Source organism: Hydra vulgaris, chromosome 09 (genome assembly GCF_038396675.1).
Source record: "Hydra vulgaris chromosome 09, alternate assembly HydraT2T_AEP".
In the NCBI taxonomy this organism is placed as follows: domain Eukaryota; kingdom Metazoa; phylum Cnidaria; class Hydrozoa; order Anthoathecata; family Hydridae; genus Hydra; species Hydra vulgaris.
The window spans coordinates 56060001-56083825 of NC_088928.1; the positions used below are offsets into that span (position 1 = coordinate 56060001).

General features: G+C 26.2%; 1 protein-coding gene across 1 annotated transcript in view; it reads right to left on the reverse strand.

Annotated features, from left to right (window-relative positions):
- LOC101234965 (ectopic P granules protein 5 homolog) overlaps positions 1-23825 on the reverse strand; it is a 135642-nt gene that overhangs the window by 38552 nt on the left and 73265 nt on the right. The window contains exons 21-25 of the mRNA XM_065806109.1: positions 22389-22601; positions 17175-17277; positions 12918-13010; positions 12695-12829; positions 572-738 (exon numbers count right to left, since the gene is read on the reverse strand). Of these exons, the coding sequence (XP_065662181.1) occupies positions 572-738; positions 12695-12829; positions 12918-13010; positions 17175-17277; positions 22389-22601 (711 nt within the window). The remainder of the gene's footprint in view (positions 1-571; positions 739-12694; positions 12830-12917; positions 13011-17174; positions 17278-22388; positions 22602-23825) is intronic.

Sequence of the window (23825 nt, forward strand, 5' to 3'; positions counted from 1 at the left end):
TTTTAAAATTGTTCCGCAACCCTATTACAAAATATTAAAGAATTTTGAAACCAAAAACTTTCAATTTTTTAATTAGCCAGAAATGCATATTGGTAATATTTGTAACGGCTTTCGCTCCTACTATTTTATCAACTATTAAGGCCCACCTTAGATTAATATCATCTGTGTTGATAAGTCTAACATAAGTTTTGCACCCATTTGATGCTAAGAGAAAGTCTTTAGCGTTTAAAACGACCACTTCACAAGATTTTACGCTGTTCCAAACAAATCACTTTAATGACCCTCCTACTCTATCAACTGCTCCTTTACCATAAGAGGTAGCAAAAAAGTTCCATTCTTTGAGGAAGTGAATAACAAAAAAAAAAAAAAATCTATTTATATAAATTCATAAATGGTTGAAAAAAACAATTATAAGCTAGTAATTGGTCACCATAACTAAAAACATATCTAAGAAGTAAATGTACATGTGTTATTGTATAAGTTATATTTTTTATTACATATCATTTATTTCATATATATTTTTTATTTATAAGTATATTAAATATTACTGGCAATTATTTAAAAATATTACCCAGATGAACTAGTAGGTTTCTTTAAAAAGATCATAAAAAATTGTTGCCAAATAATTGGAAGCAGAGGATGAGAAGATGGTGTACTCATAGCTTGCTCACCCCATCTGTAAATACTAAGCGTATGAAATGGAGGCAAATATGAGGATTTTAAGCCCATGCAGACTTTCTATAAGCAAATTTGAAAGAAAATATAAAGTAAAACATCATATAATGATATTTTCAATATGTATAACAAATGTATTTGTTATACATATTGAAAATATGTATAACAAATACATTTGTTATACATATTTTCAAATGTATAACAATTCAAATGTATAACAAATACATTTGAATTTGTTTATTGAAATCTTTTTTTTAATTTTAAGTTTTGTTGAGCTTCAACTAAACGAAATTAAAAATTATTAAAAAACTTTTAATAAATAGACTTTAATATAAGCTTAACTGATTTGAAGATATCAGTGAAAATATTTAGTTTATTAAATTGTATTTGACAAAAAATATTTGATATTCGTTTTGAATTTTATTTGATGTTTTTGAGCTTTAAATATAATAGTCATTAATTAATAGAATGTGATCAAACTTGTACAAAATCGAAGCTATAAGTGAAGTTTTAGTTTGATAAACTGTTACGCTAAATATTTATTTATAAGATAACTATAAATATTATGCTAGACATTTATAAATATTATGCACTATTTGTCGCACAAAAGGCCATTTACAGGCGTGTTTCAAATGCACAGAGCAATCACTCCTGCTTCATCAAAAGGCCTGATATATATATATATATATATATATATATATATATATATATATATATATAATATATATATATATATATATATATATATATGGGCAATTCCACAGCGGAAAATGAAAAAGCAATCAAATTTTATTCTCTTTTCTGTCAACATTTAGCAAATGAATATTGATGTAGACACATGAAAGTTTATTTAAAATATACCTTTAGTACTAAAATTAATTTATTTAAGTCATTTTTATGCTTCTGAAATTTATGATTTTTCTCATTGTCGCATGATAAAAAAAAGTATTGTAAAATTTTATTTTAACCATGAATTTATTTGCATGATTGAAATTAATTTAGCGTGAAAATGGAGCTAACATGTTTAAATTAATGTTGGTCAAAGTTTATACTTTATAAAATATATATATTTCAAGAAAATAACAAAAGAACTTTTGCAATGTTCATGTAACATAAGTTAACAAAAACATGATAAAGTTTTGTTTTTTCTAATATTTAGTTAAAAAACTAAAGTTTTTTAATAATACACTCGAAAGAATATTAAATGTTACATTTTTACATTTAAAGTTTTGAATAACAATGCTTAGTAAAAGCACTTTTTCATCTTAAATTTGTGTAATGTTAAAACTACATGCATTTACTAAAGTTCTAACGCTTTTTTGTTATCAAAATGAACTACGTCATTAAGTAATTTGTATTTCGTCACATTGATTTAACAAGTTTATAACGAAAACTTTATATATTAGGAGAGTTTAGAAAATAAATACTTTTTTTTTTAAAATGTTAATTAAAATTATTTATATTATTATTATTTTACTTATTTATTCTTATTTTGGTAGACATACAAATATATATAAATAAATAAAAATAAGAACTATATAAATATTTTTATTTAGACATTAAAAAAAAAAAGAAAGATTTATTTATTATTCTCCTAATATAAAAAAAATCAATTAGAAACTTTTTTATTTTTGTTTTATTTAAACAAATCGTTTGTAAATGCAATTAAGGGAGGATGGGGGGGGGGGGGGGAAGGGGTCATCCATAAAACATGTCACCTTATATTTGTCAATTTTTAACCCCTTTTCTCCTGTCACAAACGATCACATATACCTGAACCCCCTCTCCCTCCTAAACTGTGATAGCAATTTTTACATCAAAAAAATTTCAAAAGATTTAAATGTAAATACTTTGCAGCATTTAAAAAATTCAACCTAATGAAAATAAGGCAATACGCATAAATGTAAGAGACACATTAGCATTAATGTTTTTTTTCCATTCTGAGGCCTTTCATTGTTGTATGCATACTTTTTATTTTTGTAATCAATTTTTTGTTTTATTTTATTTTATTTATTTTTGTTTGTTTGGTGACTTATTTTTTGTATATTTTCGTTCATATTAGTGTTTATAAAACAACTTGTTGTTTATTATTATTGTTAGTACTGTTTAGGTGCATTGTCTGTCTTATTCATTTTTAAATATTCCTCTATTAATCTTTAATTTTGTCTTGACAACTGCCAAAACATGGTTTGCTGAAAAACAATTCTCCTTTATTCTAATGTACAGAACAAAACTAAAGCAACTAAAGAGTGCAAACAGAAAATACTAATAAATTTTCCCTTAAGACCATTTAAACCACAAAGGTACTTCCAGCACAAATAAACCAAAAACAATCAAATGGCAATATACCCTATTAAAAATCCTTTTAAAATTAAATAAAACACAATAGAGTCTTCAAAAAACTCTAATGCTGTCATAGATACTTCATTCAAATTTTGTTAACCAATCTAAAGTGTAAGAAATTGAAACAACCCGCGCAGCTTAAAATCATTACTAAAAATCAAGTAATGTATGAAAAAGTAGAAAATATATACATAGAACTCACATCATGATCTTGATCTTGCAGAAAATTTGTTTTTGATTTAATAACTTTCATAAATGTATAAAAAATCACTCAGGAAGAGTGCCACTAGTTTTTTAAAATTTCCTTTGTTAATTATCTTTATTATTGTTAATTAATTATAATGAATGAGTTCAATACTATTATCTATAATTAATACTAGTATCTATAATTAATCGTTACATAATTCTAACTCTTAATTATAGATATAAAAATCCACGATAATAATCGCTTGGTAACATAGGTGATGTAACGTAAGTTAAATACATAGTTACGCCCTCTTTTAGCCACACTCAAATTTTTTTTAACCTATCTTATTCTTTAGACTAACAACTTTCATACAAAATAGGTAAAAGTTTAATTTACAGTTTAAATAGGCAAATATTTGATAAAGTTGTTGCGAGTGTAACATAAGTTAAAAATGGAATTGCCCATATATATACAGTCCCTGGCCAAATTATTAGACGCACTCGAGTTTTTTAAGAACTTATTGCATTATACCAGTTTATATGCAGTACATTCACATTTAAACATGGATGTGATGGATTTTTATGTAGGAAATTTGTTATACAATTTGTGTTTGTATGTATTTTCCATATATGGTATTACAGTGTGAGTCAATTAGTACATTAACGCGTACAAGTGGAAAACTGCTCCAGTCGCGTTCGCGGTGGCTTCAGTTGAGGACGTGTTTATCTGAAGTGTTTGTTTATTTAGCAGTTTTACAATACATATTACGCATTTAACTGTTTATTTCGTGTGCAACGTTTATAAATAATAATAAGTTTGAACACTTTAAGCATGGGTAAAAATGCCGATCTTACACCACACAAAAAAGCTGAAATAAAGGCCCTTGTGAATGCTTAAGTTCTTTCAAATCGCGAAATATTACAAAGATTGGAGATCTGAAGCTAGTATACAATGCATAAAACAGAAAATTGAGTCAGGGGAAGAACTGATCCCAAAACGAAAGAAAAAATGTGGCAGAAAGCCTATTTTCACTCGAAGGGCAAAAAGATCTTTAAAGAAAATTTGCCTTGAAAACAGATTTGCTACCACAAAGCTGATAACATCGCAACTCCAAGGTGTTAATGTGAATGCTTCTGAATGCACTGTTTGAAGAAAATTAATAGATTTAGATTTTAAGGCCTGCCGCCCTGCCAGGAAGCCCAAGTTAACCCTGCAATAAAAGCAAAGCGTCTGACGTGGGCCAAACAGTTCCATGATAAAGATCTGGACTTCAGGAGATCGGTAAGATGTTACAATTTCTTTCCAATTTCTTCACAAATAATGTATTTAACCTTTTTCTATGATGACAGAAGACCAGCACAAATTTTTAGTGTTTTTTGTTGCTATTTTTGACAGGTCTGCTTCAGTGATGAAAGCACATTTGAAATTTTGCAGAACAAAGCTCAGTTTGTGTCATCGTCACAGAGAAGAATTTCATCCTGACTGTGTTGTTCAGACTGTGAAGCACCCTACAAAAATGATGTTTTGGTCAGTCATCAGCAGCAAAGGCACTGGACGTCTGTACGTGGTAGATGGTATGATGAAGCAAGACCAGTACAAAAATGTCTTGCAAAATCGGTTGATTCGGCAGCTCCAAGAATGGTTTCCAAATGAGGAACCATTCACTTTTATGCAAGATGGAGCTCCCTGCCATACAGCTCAATCTGTCAAAGCTTTTTTGGCAGAGCAAAATATTCCTCTGTTGGATTGGCCGGGTAATAGCCCGGATCTGAACCCCATAGAAAACGTTTGGGAGTTGATGAAAAGAGAAGTGGCTAAAAATGTCATTACAAACAAACCTCAACTCATAGAAAGAATAATTTACGTCTGGAATCATCATCCCCAAATGCAGGAGACGGTACAGTCCTGCATTGACAGCATGCCGCGCAGAATTATAGCTCTTCTAGCCGCTAAAGGTGGCTCAACAAAATATTAACATTTAAGTATATTTATGTTTGTTTTCTTTTAAAGAGTCAATAAATACATATTGTTCTTTCATAATAATACTTTACTTGTAATATAATATAGATAATCAAATGGATAAGCAAAAAGCATATATTGCACCAGGTAAATACACAATTCCTGTATAAATACACAATTCCTGTTACAAGATAATTTCTATTTTTCATAAAATTTTCTAGTGCGTCTAATAATTTGGCCAGGGACTATATATATATATATATATATATATATATATATATATATATATATATATATATATATATATATATATATATATATATATATATGTGTGTGTGTGTGTATATATATATATATATATATATATACACACACACACATATATATATATATGTATATATATATATATATATATATATATATATATATATATATATATATATATATATATATATATATGTATTAGGGTGCATCCAACGCCCCATACATTCAAAAATTGATCTGCCCTATTCTTAAAACTTTCTATTGGTTCTCACAAGACACCCTGTTAAATTTTTTCAAAATTGAATGAGATTTAGGGGGGCCACCTTAAGTCTGAAACTTGCAACAAGACCCTAAACAGAAGGAAAAAAAGTTTTTCAAAAGTATGTCATGTTGGGTCTCAAAAGAAGCAAAACTTTATAAAAATTTCAAAAATAGTTATCATTTTTTTGTTAAAAATACCTTGAAATTTTTTTTTGACAAAAACATGAAAAAAAAGGTTTTTTTTAATTTTTTGTTAAAAAATAATAATTTTTATGCAATAAAACTTAGAATAATAATTCTTGTGTAAAATTTTGTTATTTTTGAAATTTTTATAAAGTTTCGCTAATATGTATATATATATATATATATATATATATATATATATATATATATATATATATATATATATATATATATATATATTTATATACATATCAGGGTATTAGCCAGCCCTGCGGGACCCAGATCACATTAAAGAAAACCGCTATTTTAAACTTTGTTTTAAAAATTTAAAACTTTGTATTCAAAATTTGAAAAGTTAACTTATTAATAAAATTAATAATGATTAATAAAATAAAACTTTAAAAAAATCACTATTTGGATCATTTGCTCTTTTGCACAGAGATTTTCACTAGAGTTAAAGAGCTATTTTTATTTTTCCATGCTTTATATAAGGTTACTTTCTATATATATATACATGTTTGCGTGCCACAAAATTTGAAATCAATTTTTGAAAGCTTTTTTCTCAACCAATTTTGCTCAAATTTTGCACACTTAATCATTTTCGATGACAATACAAGGAAATGGAAAAATTTGACCAAAAAAAGTTAATTTTAAAATTTAATTTGTATTTTCCCATACATTTTATTTATTTGATATGAATTGCGCATTACGTCACAAAAATCATTGATTTGCAAATTATTTGCAGTTTTGAAGACATTAAAGCGCAGCGATTCAAAACCTATTGTTTTAAGTTATTAAGTAATAAGTCATAAGTTATTAAGTTAAAAACCTATTGTTTTAAGTTATTAAGTTAATAAGTCTTAAGTTATTAAGTTAAAAAACAAAAATTTAGTAAAAACAGTAATTTTTAAATTTAAAAAAAAAAAAAAAACAGTAATTTTTCCTTCTACAAAAGATAACAAAAAAAGAATTTCTAGGCCCAATAGAATTCTGCATGCATAAAGCATGGATTTGAAAAAAGAATTTTTTTTTGATTTACTAGTTAGTTTAATTTTTGATTTACTAGTTAGTTTAGTTAGACTCTGTGAGAGAAAACTTTTGATCTTTTTTGTTTTGTTTATTTGTTAAATTTACTGTTGCATAATTTATGGACAATCCCTTAACAAAAATTACTTGAAATATTTAGCTCATAAAATTGGTAACTCAAATTATGCAATTAACTTTTTGCCTTCTAATAACATTAAGTACTATGTAAAAATGCAGGAAACAAAGTTCAGTCCCAAAAAATAAAAAATTTGTTTGGTATAATACCTACAAATGATGTTACATCAAAGGTTTATAATCTCTCTCTCTCTCTCTCTCTCTCTCTCTCTCTCTCTCTCTCTCTCTCTCTCTCTCTTATGTACTTAAAAGATCAGAGCACTTATAAATTAGTAGAAAATCACTTGACAAAATTTTTTTTTATTTAACACTGTGTTTTGTCAATAAAGACTCATCAAAAAAATAAACAAACACAGAAAAAAAACTGTTATTTTTATCCTTATCAAACACAACGGTTTTTAGGCTTGTTTAATTATTGTTGATTTTATTAAAAGTAAATTTCAAAATACAATATGGGTGATAAGGCAATTATAGGTGATTAGGATTTTCTGAAGAGTCTTTATTGATGAAACACAGTGCTAAATGAAAAAATTTTTTGTTAAGTGTTTATCTACTAATTTATATATATATATATATATATAATATATATATATATATATATATATATATATATATATATATATATATATATATATATATATATATTAGAGTAATAACTATTATCATTATTTTTCGTTACGAAACTGAAACCCTTTACATTAGAGGAACAATTGTAGGTAGATGACAGTAGCAACATTAATTTTTGAAAAAATTGAAAAAAGTTCCCTCACCTTTTTACTTTTTTTGTACACACATTGCACAGTTTGACTATTGGTTTCAATTTCACACTGACTTTTTATATGACGTTATATACTGTTTTTAAGCACATTCCAGTCAGCTGTTTCCATTTGTTTATAAACAAGACATTTACAGATGGTTGTTAGTTTAGTAGTTTGTTAATAAATGTTGTTTATTATTTTTGTTTTGATCCCAGCTATACCGTGTGGTGTGAACTTGTTTGAATATTTTTTGTTTTCAGTGCAAGATTGTCAATAAAATGTCTTATAGAAATTCCAGCAACAGTGTAAAGTCAAACAGGTATATTTGGATGAAGAATCTACCCTCCTTTTCTAAACAGAAAAGGGATCCAAGTATTCCATCTGTTGAAAAGCTAACCAATCTCACACGGATGCCTACAAACCGCCAAATTCTTGGAAACTTCACTTTTCTGTTCAACAGCAAAAAACGGCGACTGGATCGAATCAAAATTATGATTACGGATATAGAATTGCTTTGGGGGGAAATTCTAGACTTTCCACTATTATCCAGCGCACTCATCAGAAAGAAGCTCAATAGTCTGATTGATCTATATGACAAAAACAAAAAGAAACCGTCTGACAAAATTCACTGCAACACTTTCTCAGTTATTTGATGTCACCAATGTTAATGGAGAATAGAAAAGCACGGAGGATAAAGAGCTCTACTAGAGGCAAGTTAAGAGTGGAGAAAAGATTGGTTATTCAATGGTCAAACAAACCCCTTTGGAATCAATCCACCCAAGAAAACGAATCCGACTATTAACAACTCACCCTCAAGCCAGCTTTTCTCAATCCCAACCCACACAAACACATGAAAGTGACTCAGAATCTTTGGATTCTGAAACCTCTGATTCTTCACCAGAGTCGCCAACCACTTCTTCCATGTCATCTTCTCCTGAATGCAAACTGAAATACCAAAGACCAAGCACTACAACAGCGGGTTTACTAGTACTGAAAAACAACATTTCTACACACATGACGTTCTTGCAACCATTGCTGAACATGGTCATGATGTGCCAGTTCCAAGTCAGAAAACGAGTAATCTCTGAACGACAGAAAATGAAAACCAAAATTGTTCAAAAACTTCAAAGCAAAGATCCCAATTGTCTCCAGTTTGATGGTAAAAGAATGCAAGGGGATGAGTATCAAGTTGTTCTGCTGAAAAATTTGACAACCGAAATCAAACTCGGTATTCTTAAATGTGAGAGTGGTTCTGCCGCGGCCATTCACAAGGAACTACAACGATGCTTGGGAAAATATTCGCATGATAATTTGCAACACGACCGCAGTAAATACTGGTCGCTTGCACGGGATTGTAAAGCTCATACAGGATGTTGTCTTCAGCAAGGGCTTTCAGAGGCCACAATGTATTGGCTGTCAGCACCATGTGCTCGACCTCCTTCTGAAACATGTCATAGATTTTCTTATTCAAGAGCCAACGACCAAACCAGAACTCAACTATTCCTTCATTAACAAATTAACAGAAAACTATGTCTCTCTTCAGGCTGATTACCACCTCGTTGCGACAGATGATGTTAACACAGGCGAGAACCCTGGATGGCGAGATGATTTTAAGTTCTTATATGAACTATGTCAGGCATATCGTCATTACAAAACAACTTCACGTTGGCCTAGAATCAGCTTGAAAAAAACTCCTAATTTTACACCAGGCAAGATGGAACTCACGTGCGATATATGCTATTATAAGTGCGATATATGCTATTATGCTGGAGCGAGGATACTGCGCCACTCTGATACCAGAGTGGCGCAGTATCCTCGCTCCAGCATACGAGTTCATCTGCTACGAATGGGCAAATGCTTGGTTCCATTCGCAACACTACAATGAAGCATCCTTCAATGAACTGTTTACCTCACTCTTGAAGATAAAATGCAAGAAAGCAGTTGAGTGTTTGGAGACGCATTGGTCAGTTGAAGAGTCATTAATTGACATTCCCAGATCTAACCAAATTGCTGAACGTGCTGTAAAACTGATGGAGGAACTTCATACGAAATCAAGAAAAATTGAATTTTTGAATCTGAAGTTCATAGCAAAAACTATATTTTAAACATTTCTTGTACATTTTGGACAAATTGCTAGCTGTTCTGTATCTTATTTGTTATTAAAAGTTGCTTAGTTATTACTATTACTCTTTTGAATAAAGCAAAAAATACATGTCATTTTTAAAAAAAAAATTATTTTTTCACTTTTTTCTTCCAAAGAGGAGGGGGGGGGGGGGGGGGGACTTTTTGAAAAAAAAAACAAAATCGCAATTTATATTTTTCAATTACTCATAAGCTTTCCTCAATTGCAAGTGGTTTCATATAAAAATTTTTTTTTGTTATCACACTAATATATATATATATATATAAAAATATAAAGTTATAGTAATGTATGCCCCATTGTCGAAACAAAACAAAATAGATAAGTCTAACAATAGCTGCCTAATCACCCATATTGTATTTTGAAATTTACTTTTAATAAAATTAATAATAATTAAACAAGGCTAAAAACCTTTGTGTTTGATAAGAATCAACCTTGGATTAAAAATAACAGTAATTTTCACTTTTCCTAAAAGTTGTTTACAGGGTCAGTTTTTTTTGAAAAAAAAAAAAACAATAGACAAAGCAATAACGATAGACAAAAACAATAATGAGTAAACAAAATTGTTCTCATTAATTTTTTGTCCCAATAAGTCAATGTTTTTTTCATAAAATTGTCCCTATAAGTGTATATATATACATATATATATTTTTTTTCCTGTGTCTGTCTGTGTATATGTGTATTTGTAATGTCCATTACACACACACACACACACACACACACACACACACACACATATATATATATATATATATATATATATATATATATATATATATATACATATATATGTGTATATATATATATATATACATATATATATGCATATACATATATACATATATGTTATATATGTATATATACATATATACATATGTGTTATATATGTTATAATATATATATATTTTATCCTATTGTATTTGCTATACATGTTATCTTCCTATTATGCATATAGAAATGAATAAAAAGTCTTATTAGATTTGTTTATAATTTACTTGCCTATTTAATCAACCTTAGTGACAATAACCGCTTTACAATTTCTTGGTATTTTACTTAACGACTTATCCAATTTATCGAAGTTAATTTTTTACTACTCACTAATAAATTTTTTTTAACATCTTTGGATCATTTTCTTCTAAAACAATGTCACATTGTTTGGCATTCCAACCAAAACAGTCCCACACCTTAACAGTACATCAGCGATGTTTCACTGTAAATATTACACACTGTTTTATCACATGTTCAACAATTTTTCTTTGAACAATCTTTTTTAGAAACCAAAGGTTTAAAACTTTGACATATAATATAGGGACTATAAGTCCTTACAGCAAAGTGCATTACATTATTAGTGTATCACAAAGAGCATTTAACTAGGAAATTCACACAAGTTCATTCCTCACTGAATGTTACTTATTGGGCTAGAGCCAGCGTCGAACCTCGAACCTCTTGGTTCTAAGTCAGATCTTTAACCACTGCACCACAATTGCAATAAATATTTCTTTAATATAGATACAGATGATTCTCCTTTGTCGAACTCTTTTAGTACTATGTACTTTTCTGTTTTAGTTAGCTTTATTTAAACAACCTTCGACATTTTTAATAGACAAAATTTAATTGAAGATTAACCAAATCAAATATATCAGCAAAAATGCTTAGTTTGTTAAACTGTGTTTGACACAAAGGTATTTAACTTCAAGTGTTTAAAGTTTGGAATTTTTATTGAAATATTAAAAGCTTTGTTAGTAAATGTACTTATATGCAATTCAAAAAAAAAAGTCCTAGTTAAACAAAGTTTTTTGCCGAAGGAACGCCAAAAAATAGTACGAACTAGCAAATGGTCTGACTTAACCAGGGTACAACTTAAGCGGATGACTTAAGCTATTCATTTATTTTGCTATAAATTTTGACATATTCAATATTCTTGAAATTTTTGCTGATACAGCTAATAATATTTTTTATCTGATAATAAAAATATTTTTTCAAAATAACATTTAATTATGTAAATAAAAAAAGATAAAGATTTTTTTTTTTTATGTGTGCATGTCATGTTCGTTATTTAATTAAAAAAATAAAAAAATAAAAAAATAAAAAGTAATAATAACTTTTTGAACTTTTTTTTAAATATCTCTCAAGGCTGAAGGAATCACTGACTAATCATTTTATTTATTAAGGAAAAAAACTTCAATAAGGAAAACTTTGGTTATTTTCTAATGACCTTAAATAGAAATATAATAGTAATTATACATTATAATAAATTAAAACAGAATGTATATACTTTGCATCAAAATTAAGCTTAATACAAGTAATATTGTGTTTACACTCAATCTTTATCAATGTGTTTATGTAACAAAATAATAAACAATATAGATATATAAACAAATAAAACAGTATATAAACATTATTATTATAATAAACATAATTATTATAATAAACATAAAACATTAAACATTAAAAAAAGGCTTAAAAACAGTTTTCCTATCACTTTTACAAACAAACTGATTTTTTTCTATTACATAACCATCACATAATTACAATTGTGTAAACTACTGTTGATTGATTTGTTGATTTATCAAACTGATTTTGAATTAACTTTATTATAAAGATAGGGAAAAAATCATTATCAATTTCTAACTTAAAAAACTAATTTAAACAGTAAAGAATATATGTGTAGTGATACTATTACATAGTTTATATAGTATTACATAGTAAAAAAACTTTTATAAGCTCCATTAATATACTTTTAATGTCAATAAAAGCTGTTACCTTATAAGCTTGCTCAGCTGTAACTGATAAATTCATAAGCATTTCTAAAGAAATCATTTTCCAAAAATCTATTGACTTTTCATACCTCTGTTCAACTACTAAGACAACATAAGCAAAATAGCAGAAGTTTGTTGTCTAAAAATAAAAATATTAAATCAAGTTTTTACAAAATAAAACTTGTTATGATTAACATGTTATAATTTTAACTGCTTCTAATACTTACAACAGAGGGCATAAATGATATTAACTGATTACTAGACATCCAAGACATAACTGAAGAAAGAATTCCACGTGGTTCATTTAACTTAATCAATTCCTGCAATTGAAGCATTGTATAATGTATAATATATATATATATATATATATATATATATATATATATATATATATATATATATATATATATATATATATATATATATATATATATATATATATGTATATATATATATACACATATATATATATATATATATTAGAAGAAGAATAGAACTTCATACTTTTCATTTATGCATAATTTACAGGATTTTGAGGTAAGGTAAACATTGCACTGTTTAACTATTTTCCATTTAACAACTGAATTTACATTTACATCTTTTAGTTTCCAAACTTCCCAATTGTTTAGTGTCATTTTTGTACTCAGGAACATTTATGTATGTGTATGTATGTGTATGTGTATATATATATATATATATATATATATATATATATATATATATATATATATATATATATATATATATATATATATATATATATATATATATACATACACACACACACACATGAAGAGTTTATTTTCAAAATGCAGTATGCAGCATAAAAAACAAACAGAAATTGTGCACTTATTTTTTAGTTTATTTTTATAAGGACCTAACAGACATTGTGTCAGATTATTTGCTACGCAGGGCTGTATCTAGCCATAGTTTAGGTGCTACCACTATGACAATTTTCCCTAATACATTTTTGATAGACAAAAACTTCTAATTTAGAGCATTCATAGACCTGGTTTACTGATCTGATGTAAATAAAAAAAAAATTCTTTATTGCACTACTTATTGCACTACATCTTTTTTCATTCGTAAAACTAATTACATACATAAGTATGCAACATTAATAAAGTCTACCATTATTTTGATAGTTATAAATTTATTTACTTTTATTTAATAATTCTGGACTTTATAAATGTTTGATTTTATGATTTATGGAATTTTTAGTTTGGACGGATTGGTTTGGGCGCCATACTGCCATACCGCTAAAACCGTATGGAATTGCTTCTGGACACAGCCCTGCTACATGAAGTATAACCTAATATTTTTATATTTCTAAAAAATGTTTTATCTTCAAAACAATAATTTGTTTATATAGTATTTATATAGTATTAATAGTGTTTTTTAATACTTTTATACTTCACTTGTTTAACTGATTATGGAATGACAATGGAAAAATAGTTTAAATATATTTAGACATCTTATAATATGAGTTTGAATATATTTGTTGTCTACTTTCTTTTTATGGAAATCATTAATTAATAATACTTATTAAAATGCAACAAAAAAAATAAAAAATAAAAAAAATAAGTTTTTATTATAATTAAAACACATATTTATCTTTTCAGGCACCAAATATAACACCGGAGGACCTAATATAACACCGGAGGACCAAATATAACACCGGAAGAACTGTTGACAACTTATACTAAATTTTATCAGTATTTAGACAAAGTGTTGAAATCGCAACAATCTTAGCAATGCTTGAAAAAGACACAGTTAAAAGAGCAAGAGTACAAGTTAATGTAAAGATAAAGTTCAGAAGTATGACCATCAAATATTTTTGAAGCAGTGATGGAATTAAGTTACAAGTTTGTCAAACCTCATTTTGTTAAATATTCAATACACCATGTACTCATATATTTTATTTTTATTATTCAAAAAAACTTTTTTCTTTATTTAATAGTATTTTTCTGATTTTAAGAATAATTATAATGAGTTTATTTGTGTAGTTATTTCTTCTTCTTATTTTCTTTTCAGCAATCAAGTCAGACAGAGCTATGAGGATTGGCAATCACTGGCTTCAGCATGAAACAGACTTGAAAAAAGAGGCAAAAATAAAAAAATAACTCTTTAAAAAATTAATTCCTTATTTATTTTTAGATGCCTGCTACAGACAAAGCAAGAACATTAACATAGCATTGATGCTTTTATCCTTGAATATTTTAAAAACCTGCTCATCATTTTTACCTTCCCTGAATGAGAGCATTCCTACCTTCCAGCAGGTAGATAGAGTATTTGGTAGTGTTCAGCAGGATATTAAAAAGTGTGAGCAGATCTTAGAACCTGCTATCTACAGAGGTATGAGATAAGAAATATCTTAGATGACATGGCAAAGTTTTTATTTATGGCCAGGATGAGTCATCTCTAGACTTAAAAAAACTTATTTTAAATGTTTTTAATGTGAAAATATTAAAAACATTTAAAATAAGTGAGGCCAAAAAATTGATAAATTCCAACTATATGAATTAGTAATATATTCCTTTTATTCTGAGCCAACCTCACATAACCTATATAAAAAGGGGAAGAAATAAGACACTTTTAAACAAAGTGTCTTAGTAACTAGTAAATGTGTGAATAATGTTTAATAAAAAAGATGTTTTTGTCTACAGTATGATGTGTGTGCAGATGATACAATACGTAAACTTTATGAGACACTTCTGAAAGATTCAATTCTGACACTTCTGAAAGATTCAAGAGTAGATAATTCACTGTCTAGTGAAGATGACGGTGATATTTAAGTTAACGTTAAATAAAATTAGAAGCAAAGATAATCGATTTTGTTAATGTGAATAAAAACTGAAATTAGAAATTAACTGAAGAACGAAAACTGAAATAGAATTGAATATCAACATCAGAAACGAAAATAGAAGTTAAATTATTTATTATTACTGAATGAAAATTATTGAATTCAAAAGTAAAATTTAACAAAAAAAATATTTTATGACAATTTATTTACACTTTCTTTATTGCTGTTGCACATGTCTGACCACCAATCTGGTCACATGCTCTTTGGCTTGTCTCCCATGCTTTTATAACAAATGATTAAATGTATCATTGACGTAAGAGTCAAAAAAAATCTCAATTCAATTGAATTGTTAAATGACTGTTTTACAATTAATTATTTGTTTGATGATAATGATAATGTTTGATTATTTGTATTGTATTATATTGTATTAGGAAATTGCTTTAATATTGTTGTCTTGAAACTTTGATAATGATACTTAATATGTTAATATCCTGTTAAAAATTTCCAAAAAAACTTGATAGAAATGAAATATTAACTGAATTAGAAACTGAAATAAGAAGCAGAATTGTTGAAATCATAAGAACTGAACTGAAATTAATTTTAAGAAAACTGATTTAAAACTGAAATAGAAATAATTTTATAAGTAAAATTAGAATTAAAATTAAATCAACGCCACAAGAACTGAATAGAAACTGAAATAGAAATTATATTTATAAATATTACTGGAAGATGATAGTTAACTTTTTGCTTGAAGAACTATTTTTGTTAATAACATTTAATAAAATGAAAAATAGGTGTATTAGTTATAATTTAAACTTTAGTTTCAAAATTTTAAAATAATTACAAAATAAAAAATATTATGGCTTATTTTCTCATTTTTAATTCTTCAAAATAGATTTAAATTCACAATTGTGAATATTAAAACACATCAGTTTACATTACTTTATTAGAAAATAGTTTACATTCACATTATCATTAAAATATATTTACCAAAACATTAAATACACTGAGTTATACATGTTAAATAAATTAATTATAATAAGTTATTTAGATATTTGAAAGTTTATAAACTTTCCATAATATCTGGTACGATGATATTTATCTTTATAAAATGTATATACTACTTTTGCTGATAAGCTGTAATTGGATATACAGTATTTTAGGAGCTTAAATTTTTCTTTTTTTGTAATTTTGAGCTAATGATTAGCTGCAAGCAACCATTATTAAGTTGGGAGTTAGTTTATATATATATACTCTCATACAAGATGTCAACATTTAAATCATATATATATATATATATATATATATATATATATATATATATATATATATACATATATATATATATATATATATATATATATACTTTTTAATTATAAGGTATGTGAGGAAAAAATGCCTGTTAACTAACCAATTTTAGTTGAATATAAGTAAACATTTAAAACCATTAAAATAATTGAGGAAAATAATTAAATTCAACTGTTTTATATATTAAGAATACAAATTTATTGACTAGGAAGTTTTTGTTTTTTTAATTAAGTATAAGTTTTCCAATCCTCACTTTAAAATATTTTAAGTCTGTACATAAAGTATGTTTATTATGATAAAAAAGAATACCTAATAACCTTGATAATCGAGATTTAGTGTTAAAATATATAAAGTTTTCATACTCAATAGCTACCTTATATTCATCAAAAAGCATGTCTTGAACTTTTGATAGACCATCATGCACTGAAAAAGCAACTTTGCACAAATTATCAATCTGAAATAACACACTGTAATCCCTAAAAATTATTAAATAAAATGTCCTAAAAACTATTCAGTAAAATGTTAAAGAAAAAACACAAATAAACTTTAGTTCTATCTTTGATAATAAGAAGTAATAAAAATAATTAAAAATGTTGGTTGCTGATTGGTTGTTTCAAGATCATACAACTAAAAGTCGCAGAAAGTCCCAGCAGTATGTAAAAAAGCAAACAGAGATGAATTTATTTTACTAAAGAAATCTGAGGAGTTTTTAATTATTAGAATTGGAAATTTAGAAAAAGAAAATGAAACCCTAAGAAACTATTCTAATCAAATAAGTTTTAATAGCAAAACAAAAACAAATTGGAGAGATTTACTTAAAACAATATAACAATTATAAACATAAACCACCTGAGTAAGTCAACATTATAACACTATCACTGATATTTTTGAAGATACAGAAAACAAAATATTTCATAATATTTGGCTTACCTCAACAAAAAAGTGTAAATCTAAATAGTTACCACTGATTGATTAAAAAACTTTTTAATTCAAGTCTGTAGAAACACGATTAAGAAAGTTTTAAACCAAAACCAAAATTGAACATACAACAAATTTAATTTCAATAACAATCAATTATATAATGTATAATTAATAATTATATAATTCCACCAAATCATAGCACAAGTAGTACAGTCCGAGTAGAGTTAAACAATGCTTGCAACAGAAATTTTTTTCTAAATGCAGCCAAATTATTAAAATCATCAACAGAATTTGCTAATGCTTTATAAATGCAGATCTTAACAACACAGAAAGACTTCACATGAAAATTTTATTTAAAGAAAAATTAAAAACAATAAGTTACAAGTAAATGGAAAACTTAATTAGCATTTTTGTTACTCCATCAGAAGCAACATCCTTGTCAAAATTAACATTTCCAAATATACCAAAGAGATTATTGCAATATGATTAAGCATATCAATGTTAATTCTTCAATCAATAACAACCATTTAAATAAAACCAATAAAATTGACAAAAATCAATATTTCCTCAAAAATGTTAACCGTGCTTACTTTAACCATGTCATGATCGCTATTTGGAAGAAGATTGTGTAGATGGTGTAAAATATTGATTGATCTAGCGCTATATCAATCAATAACATTTTACATCATCTACACAATCTTCTTCCAAATAGCGATCTTAACACTGTTCTCATAACTGAAAGTTGGTTGAAAAAATAAACACCAGACTCCTTATTGTTAAATGGAAACAATTTTAAAGTTTTTCAACATGACTGTAACAGCAGAGGTGGTCGAACTTCATATTTATGCAAATTCTCCTTAAAGTCCCAGAAGAACTAAAAAATACAGATATTAAATGTGTCAACCTGCTTGTCTCCTCTAAGGACCAAAAGATACAATTTCATGCATTTAACATCCATAATCCATCATGTGCAGCCTGCATTTTAAAAACCAGTATTTTAAAAACGAAAGCCTATTATAAGATAATTAACAGGATTATGAGTGATTCTACATGTATAGTAGCAGATAAATTCAATCTGTCACTTATAAATTGATCTGTTGGTAAAAACATGCTTAACGATTGCCTTAAGCCATCAAGTATCTGAGAACACATGACATAACAACATTTAACTAACCAACAACCATAAAAATGTGTTTAATGTAGAAACTTATTTACAAACACCTGTGACCACTGTATGATTTTTTTCTATTGTAATTTCAAAAATTCTAAATTTAGTAAAAAATCAAACTTTTATAATTTTCTAAAAGCTGATTACAACATAATACACACAGCAGACACCAAGGTTTTTCAACTTTTTTTTAGAAAAATTAATTGCTTCAAGCGGATTAATTAGACCAAAAATCTATAATGTACAAAATTTGAAAGTTGCAAGTCTTTCCAATACTATCTTATTTAAATTTTAATTTTTTACATTTAATTTATTATGAAACATAAACTAAAGTGATTTATAATTAGGGATGTATCGGAATTTTGGCCCAGAATTACAATATTTCAGGCCTGAATGCCGGAATTTGTTTTTTACCTTTATTTTTTAAGACATGTGACACAGACTGTGTAAAATAAATTATAAAATCATCGTTCTACAGGGCAATGAAGAACTATAAGTAAACCTAGGTAAAAAATACAAATTTCTAAACAAACACAATCTAATTTTATTTGCAATAATCAATTATGTAAGGATTTCTCTAAATTTAAGAATATTGTGATGCAAAAAGAGTTGCTCTCCAGTTTTGGGCAACATATGTGTGTATATATATATATATATATACATATATATATATATATATATATATATATATGTGTGTGTGTGTATATATATATATATATATATATATATATATATATATATATATATATATATATATATACATATATATATATATATATATATATATATTAATATATATATATATATATATACATATATATATATATATATATATATATATATATATATATATATATATATATATATATATATGTATATATATATATATATGTATATATATATATATATATATATATATATATATATGTATATATATTATAGGTTATAAATATATATTATATAGCCATGATGCTGAGGTGCAGGCTTTCACTTTAAATATAATATTTATTCTGTCCAGTCAGAATTTTATTTATATTTCGGTACACCCCTAGTTATAATTAATGAATTTTTAAAATGAGTGTTGGTGTAAAATATTTTCCTACATATTTTTATGTATAATTATTATAATACAAAAAAACAGGGTTGCAACTTATTTGGGTTTAGTTAGATAGTTATCAAAAATTTTTTTGTTGATATTTTTGTGTTTAGTCTAATAAAAAAAGACTTTTTAGTTTAAAAACTTTAACTCAACTCGGAAAAAAATAAATAAATTGCTGATAAGTTTTGGTTTGTTTACATTTACTTATTTTTAATGATGCATTTCTTTGTAATTCTACAAAAAATGGCATCTTTAAAGTGGTTTATTTATGTTGATTTTTCAAACATACTTTTGAAAAAAGATAGCAACTAGTTAACTTTAGATTTTTTCATTTTCGAGTAAACTTTTTTTCTCTCATTTTTATCTATCTACTTCAGCTTGAAGCATCTTAATACCAAAAATTGCTTGTACATTTTTTTTTTTTTTTTTGTATTTCACCTTCCCAAGGCCGAGAAAGTCACTACAGATGAGGAGGCTCCTTGTGGTTATAACCTACTTTCAACTCTATAACTCCAAAACACGAACCTTGACGAACAAGGCCGCTGCGCGGAGAAACAAGTTGAGCACGGTACTACCAGGGACGTGGCGGGAATCGAACTCGAAATCACAAATCAATCAACCACAAATGCCATTGCTAATCCTCTTTCTATTCTATTTAAATTATCTATGTAAAAAACCTGGAAAACTGCTATAGTATGCCTGATCTTTAAGAAAGGAAATCCATCTTTAACCAAAACTATAGACCTATTTCTAAGACAAGCATTGTTTGTAAAGTTATGGAGTCAATCATTGCAAATTGCTTTACAAATAACTTACTATTTAATAAACTTATTTCAGTTCATCTATTCAACTTTTTAAAGTGTAGATCCACCTATACACATATGTTTATAACCTTAAATAAGTGGACCACTGCTGCCAATAACAAAAAATTTTTTGATATTGTATATATAGACTTTAAGGAAGTCTTTGATTCTGTGACTGACTCTAAAATACTGTTCAAATTGCATTTCTATGGTATTAAGTACAAATTGCTAAAGTGGATTACAAACTTTTTAACAAATTGTTCTCAATGTGTTTGTGTGGGTAACTCATATTAAAATACAATGTGTTTGTGTGGGTAACTCGTCAATACCTTGAAAATTTTCAGAAAAGTCAAGCATTTGGCATTCTAATATAGCAACCAAAAATTATTTTATCTTCCTTATGGAAACAGTCCTTTACCATTACATTCATGCTCATTGAACATTGAAACATCTACCAAATCTATTAAATTTATTCAAGATATTGTTATAATTGTGTCTTCAAATATGAAGTTTTCCAATCACTGTTTTTTTATTGCAAGCATGCATATTCTCATACTTTTAAAACCTTTTATCAGTAACAATTACCAACTTTTTAATAAGATCCTATTAAGTTTATGTTTGACCTATATTAGAATTTTGTACATCAGTGTGGAATCCCTACCTTTTAAAAGGTATATGTTGGATAGAAAAGGTTCAGTAATATTTTACTAGAATTCTCTGTAAAAGAAGTTGTATTTCTTTTAAAAATAACACCTTGATAAAAACAATAACTTTTAATCTCTCTACAAATGCTGTAGAATATAACTTGACCTTATAATGACATACAAAATTATACACAATCTTGTCAATCTGCCTTTTCCTGAGTTTTTTAAAACTTGCACATTTTCACTGTTTTTTCAAGATGTAATAACACATGGAGATTTTTATGTTACAAAAAAAATAAGATATGAAATTCTCTTCCTGATTATACTGTTTAGTTCGCCACCTTGTCTTTGTTCAAGTAAAATTTAAAAAAGTACAATGTTCATCACCACTGCGTACTTGTTTTTTCAGTGTTGCATAAGAGTAATTTTGATATTAACTGTATCACCCAAAATTTTCTTAATAAATTAGATATATGTAGAGTCAGAATTGTGTATCACCAAAGTATCACCTTTTTGGGCGATTCCATTTGTGCGTGTGATTTTTTATTTTTCTTTGTTTTAACAATTAGAAGCTTTAAGCAATATGCATACTATTATGATTTTCTATAAGAACAATTATAACAAAAAACTTTTTGATCATATTTCAGGAATAAATAATATATTTTTTTATATGTATATTTTTTTCCTGTCCTAATGTCTTAATAGCTTGAATAATATACAATAATTTTCAAAAGGCTATATTTTAACTAGAAATATTTAATGACTGAAATCAACAAATTCACAACTTCTGTGCATAATCAGTCATGAACTGCATTTAAATGATTGCTGTGATTTAATGATACATAGACTTGACTTCACAAATATTTTATTTAACTAGATATTGTTAACTAGAAAAACAATAAATTATTATTCTTCTAGTTAAAAATATCATTTTTAAATAGAAAATACCTACCTATACCAAAAAGGTAATCTTGTAAACATATGCATCCAGAATTTAATTGCTAAATGTGCATCAGAATAGTCTCTTGATTTAAGAATATGTGATGTGACCAATGATACAAATGTTTGACTGTAGTTACCAACCACAAAATACTGCCATAGCTTTTCAGTATATCCAGCACAACCAACATCAATATGAATTGAACACAACAAAAGTTTCAAGTAGCTAAAAAATTTATTAAATTCAATAAAACCTTTAAGTGTGTTTAAGTACTATAAAAGTATACTAATATATATATATATATATATATATATATATATATATATATATATATATATATATATATATATATATATATATATATATATATATATATATATATATATATATATATATATATATATATATATATGAGCAATTCCGCAAGAAAAAGGAAAAAAAAAAGCAAAAAACTCTTTTTTTTTTAACTATTTAAAAATACTTTTAAGCAAAAAATGGAAACTTTTTTAAATAATTTTTTTGCTTAAAAATACTTTTAAGCAAAAAAATTATTTAAAAAAATCATTTTATCATACCATTGCATGGTTTTAAAGTTGTAAGGGTTGTAAAAGCGTGTTTTGATGCTTATTTACAGGCTTGTTGTGAAGCGTTAAAAATCGTATCATATATCCATAATTAAAAACTTTGATAATGTTATAGTGCATTTTTTTAACATAATATATATGATTGTTAATAATCATTTATATATTTTTTCTTATATCATTGATTGCGTTGTTTTATTTGCTGTTTTTAAGCATTGGATTTTTTGTTACAACCATCACGGTTATGACTGTCACAACAGAAAAAACATAAAAATGCTTGTAAAAGATAAAGTAAAAACTATGAAACTCAGCATATAATAACACCAATATGTGCTAAATACATACACCAAATGATTTTTTTTTTATCATGCTATTTGCTGCATTTATTCTGACAAAGTTGATTGGTTCAGAAGTGGTAAATAGTAAGCGTTACATCTATCATGCTACGTAGAGTTAATTTTTGAAAAAAATTGAAGACTATAATTCTGTAACGTTAACATACTAAGTTATACAAGAGTATTTCTGTATTCAATAGTATTTTCTGGAAAGTTTCAAGTCATTTCCAGTTTTGGTTCAGTTTTAATAGCTTAAAGAGTGTCAAATGTTACAACTGCCACTCTTGTGGAATTACCCATATATATATACATATATATATATATGTATATATATGTATATATATATATATATACATATATATACATATATATATATATATATATATATATATATATATATATATATATATATATATATATATATATATATATGCAATATGAACTAAATATATAATTAAATATATAATTAAATACATTATAATAATAATATTAATATATGGGTATTGTTTTTCTGTTATATCTTAATTTAGTTA